This window comes from Manis pentadactyla, chromosome 14, assembly GCF_030020395.1.
Source record: "Manis pentadactyla isolate mManPen7 chromosome 14, mManPen7.hap1, whole genome shotgun sequence".
In the NCBI taxonomy this organism is placed as follows: Eukaryota; Metazoa; Chordata; class Mammalia; order Pholidota; family Manidae; genus Manis; species Manis pentadactyla.
Genome location: NC_080032.1, coordinates 68,028,274 through 68,032,684, shown reverse-complemented (window position 1 = coordinate 68,032,684; position 4,411 = coordinate 68,028,274). Strand labels below are relative to the sequence as shown.

At 57.1% G+C, this 4,411-nt stretch overlaps 1 protein-coding gene across 1 annotated transcript; it reads right to left on the bottom strand.

The window, feature by feature from the left end:
* Positions 1 to 480: 480 nt before the first annotated feature.
* LOC130680552 (spermatogenesis-associated protein 31E1-like) lies at positions 481 to 3,953 on the bottom strand. The gene is made up of 2 exons (XM_057491285.1): positions 1,560 to 3,953; positions 481 to 1,503 (listed from the first exon to the last, which is right to left on the bottom strand). The coding sequence occupies exons 1-2, from the start codon at positions 3,951 to 3,953 to the stop codon at positions 481 to 483; spliced, it is 3,417 nt and encodes a 1,138-aa protein (XP_057347268.1).
* Between the last annotated feature and the right edge of the window lie 458 nt (positions 3,954 to 4,411).

The window sequence follows — 4,411 nt, the reverse complement described above, 5'->3', positions numbered from 1 at the left end:
CAGCTGCTCAAGAGCACGCAGTGGGGCCCCCTGAGCACATCCTGGGGTTGGGGGGCGTCTTACAGGTTTTCCTCATCTTATCATGTCCAGGTGCTTTTGTTTTGTAATGGGGCTCTCATGGAAACCTAAGGTGCATAGAGGGCAAGGGGTGCATGTGGGCATGCCACACCACAGGCATCCTCAACCTCCCTTTCCACCTCTCGGGAAGCCACGGTGGCTGCGTGTGAAGAGCGGACCCTGACTCCTTCCCTTCCCCCAGCAGGGCACAGACAGAAGGCACCACCTCTCATGAGAAAAAAGCATGTATTTTGGGAAATGATAGAAGTTGAGGTAGGAAGAATCCATCAGCACTAAGGGGATTTGCTGACGTGAGGAAAACCAAGAGTTCTTCGCACTATTTGGATCTTTTCTTGAATAAAAGTTGTCCCAGGAAACACATGAAACCCCGCTCCCGCTGAACAGATGGCACATCTCTCTGAATCATAGGATGCCTTGGGCAGTGGAGGGTGCAGGCTGAGGCACCTGCCGCCCTTGGCCCGTGCTGGCAGGGTTCGCTGGGCACCCCAGCTCACGGGGTGGGAAGGCCTTGTTGCCGTCCTTGTCTCTGGCCAGCCTGCTCTTGCCAGGACTGCTGTAACCCTTCAGGGTGGCCTGGAGATTGCAGGCTTTGTCTCTCGTCGCCCTCCCTTGCTCTTCATAGGAGAGAAGCCTGTGGTACCAGAAGTCTGTGGCACCATGTTCTCCTGCTGGAGCCTGGAATTGCCCTTTGTGCCAATTTAACTCCAAGAGAGGACGTCCATGTTGAAGTTTGATTTTCTCGCCTAGGATCCGTCCCACAGGGGACGAGGCTGTCACGATCCCCTGAGCCTCGGCAGCCCCGCTGTCCGGAGCAGATCTGCTATTGTCTTGTCCCTGGCTCTGGGCAGTGGCTGTAGGAGGCCTGCCTTTTTGCTGGGGAAGTTCACTGGAGAAAATCCCCCGCGGAAAGTGCTGTCTCTTTTTTGTGAGGTGGCTTTCTGGAGGAGCCTGTTCCTCCTTCTGTCCCAGCTGGCAGGACTTGCTTCTTAAGTATTCTCCTGTTTCCTTATCCTTATTTAACATCTCATTGTCCTGGGAGGCCCTCGGTTGTGCTGATCTTTTTTCATGCTCTCCTTGGTCGGACCTCCTACAGTGCTTTTCCTCACCAGCAGGGACAGCCATCTTGCTCTGGCTCTGATCTGCCTCCTCCCGTCTCCAGGACCCCTTCAGCCCCTGGCTGCTCTGACGTGAGGCCCATCTACTCAGCATGATGTCACCTGACACATGCGCAGCTGCTGTGTCCCCAGTTGATGTACTCTGCGAGCTGCACAGAGAGCTCTGAGAATCCGAACCGTCTGCGGCACGAAACTCCCGGGAGTGTTGCAGGAGTGCGTGAGCGTCGCAGTCCTGAAGAAGCTCAGCAGGGACGCTGTCTGCAGGCTGCTTCCCAGACGCTAGCTTCTCCGGGAGCTCAGAGTCACTGTGCTGTGCATGAAGGCATGGCTCTTCTGGATCCTGAATCGCTGATTTGCACCCTTTACCCTCGGCAGTGTTGGGATTTTATTTGTTCCTGGATTCCCTGATCTCCTCAAATCCTCATTAGTAATTTGGGAGTTGGCCGGCACACTGGATTTCAAGGTGACTTTCCAAGCAGAGTCCTCCTCAGCCACCAATGACCCCCCATCCTCATCAGCACTTGAATAAGGGGACCCACTGCTGCCATCCAACACTGTGATCCTGCAGTGGGGGACTCCTGCGTCCCAGCCTCCACCCTCCCCACCTGACTCACTCCTGGCCGTGGCTGCACCTGAGCCCATCTCCAGGCTGGCTTTGTGGGCCCTCACGGCCATCTCGCTGTGCCACATTCTGCCCACAGACACGCACGTGGAGGTCTGAGTAGGTGGTCTGCTCGGCTGTGTAGTCAGAGGAGCCTCTGAGGACACGTGGCCATCACCGGGTGGGGTCACTGCCAGGGTCTTCTCAATTTCCTCATACGTAGGTGAGGTCTCAGGGAGCAGACTCACTGGGCTGGAAATCGCCTCCTTCTTTACTGCCTCCTCTCCCAGGGGGCACTGAGGTTTTTCCAAGAGCTGGGAAAACGTATTTAGCTGGACTCCAGCTACACAGGTAGGTGGGCAGGTACAGTGCTTTTCCTCACCAGCAGGGACAGACATCTTGCTCTGGCTCTGATCTGGCTCCTCCGGTTTCCAGGACCCCTTCAATCCCTGACTGCTCTGATGTGAGGCCCATCTACTCAACATGATGTCACCTGACACATGTGCAGCTGATGTGTCCCCAGTTGATGTGCTCTGCGAGCTGCACAGAGAGCTCTGAGAATCCGAACCGTCTGCGGCAAGAAACGCCCGGGAGTGCTGCGGGAGCGCGGGAGCGTCGCAGTCCTGAAGAAGCTCAGCAGGGCCGCTGTCCGCAGGCTGCTTCCCAGTCACTACGTTCTCGCGGAGCTCAGAGTCACTGTGCTGTGCATCAGGCCGTGGCTCTTCTGGATCCTGAATCGCACCCTTTTCACTTGGCAGTGTTGGGATTGTATTTGTCCCTGGAGTCCCTGATCTTCTCAGGTCCAGATTAGTAATTTGGGAGTTGGCCAGCACACTGGATTTCAAGGTGACTTTCCAAGCAGAGGCCTCATCCACCACCGAACCCCCGTCCTCATCAGCACTTGAAGAAGGGGACCCAGTGCTGCCCTCCAACACTGTGATCCTGCAGTGGGGGACTCCTGCGGCCCAGCCTCCACCCTCCCCAACTGACTCAGTCCTGGTCGTGGCTACACGTGGGTTCATCTTCAGGCTGGCTCTGTGGGTCCTCACGGCCATCTCGGTGTGCCACATTCTGCCCACAGACACGCACGTGGAGGTCTGAGCAGGCGGCCTGCTCGCCTGTGTGGTCAGACGCGCTTCTGAGGACGCATGGCCATCACCAGGTGGGGTCTCCTCCAGGTTTTTCTGCATTTCCTCATACGTAGGTGAGGGGGCTGGGAGGGAACTCACTGGGCTGAGGACTTGAGCTTTTTTAACCGTAGAAGGTAAGGTCTTCTCACTTTCTCGCTGCTTCTCCACAGAATGACATTCCAGATTGTGCTGGGATCTGGCCGCAGGCTGAGGCAGGACCTGGGATGGGACCGCAATCTGATACAAGGGCTTGGATGGGGCCACAGGCTGAGGCACGACCTGGGATGGGGCTGCAGGCTGAGGCAGGACCTGGGATGGGGCCGCAGTCTGATGCAAGGGCTGGGATGGGGCCATAGGCTGAAGCAGGGGTTGGGTTGTTGAAATGTGTATCCCTACTGTAGCCTGAAATCGGAATGGGAAGGCAGAAGAGTGTCCATTGAAAGAGACAGAGCGAATCTCTTGCTGGGAACCAGATTCCCTGGCATTAGCCTCCAGCGACTCGCTGTGTAGAAAGGGGATACCCCAGAAGAACTGTTCGCATTTCTGCTGTAAATGGTCCCCCAAATCCTTAGTATCTGGGGGCTTTCCAGGACTGGCCAGCTGGTCTGGTTTGCCTTTTGTGCTCTCACCCAGGGACTTCACAGTCCCCAAACAATTCAGGCGGTGGTCTGACCCATCTCCCTTTTCGTTCTCCTTCCACATCTTCTGCTCTGTTCTCCTGCTGATTAGTGTCTCCCGCAGCTTCTGGGTGTCAGGGTTGACAAATGAGGGGCTACAAGCCTCTACCTGTTTGTCTGTGGGGTTTCCCCAGAATGAGACCATTGGTGGGTGTTGGGGCAGGTGTTCTTGCTGTGACTTGCGTCGTGAGGAGGTTGAGCGGCTCCAGGCCTTGGCATCTGCCTGACACCTGGAAGGGGCTGGCACGGGCGAGGTTGCGCGACCAACGCCTGAGATGACTCGGGTGTGAGAAGCCAGCCAGTGTGCATATGGGGTCGAGTTCCATGGGAGGGTGCCTAGGCGGAGTGCCATTGAGTCACGCTGAGTGTGAGTCGGAGTGGGGCTTGGTGGTGGGACAAAGGAGGTCATCAGAGGTGGAGGGCAAGGCTCTGAATACGTTGAATTTTGTGGGGAAGGGGAAGGACTATGTGGGAAAGGCTCTAGCGGCTGGGAGTCACTCCCGGACAAGTCTGAATGGACACAAACTTTGGACGTTAGCAGGCCTGGTGAGCAGCTGGAGGCCAGATGTGGAGAGCGTGTAGCCAGAGGAGCAAAGGAAGCGGAAGTGTCCACGGCAGGAGCAGTGCTGTCCTCAGGCTCCCCGCATGGCCACTGGGCTCCCGCAGGCTCTGCTTCGGACCCCTCACTGAGCTGCTCTTGCGATGACATCTGAGAGTCACCGTTGTCAGGGAGCCTTCTCACGCGGCTGCAGAAGACAGGAGGCAAGAGCTGCAGCCAGGAGCAGCCAGGGCCAGGAGGGGCCGAGCAGG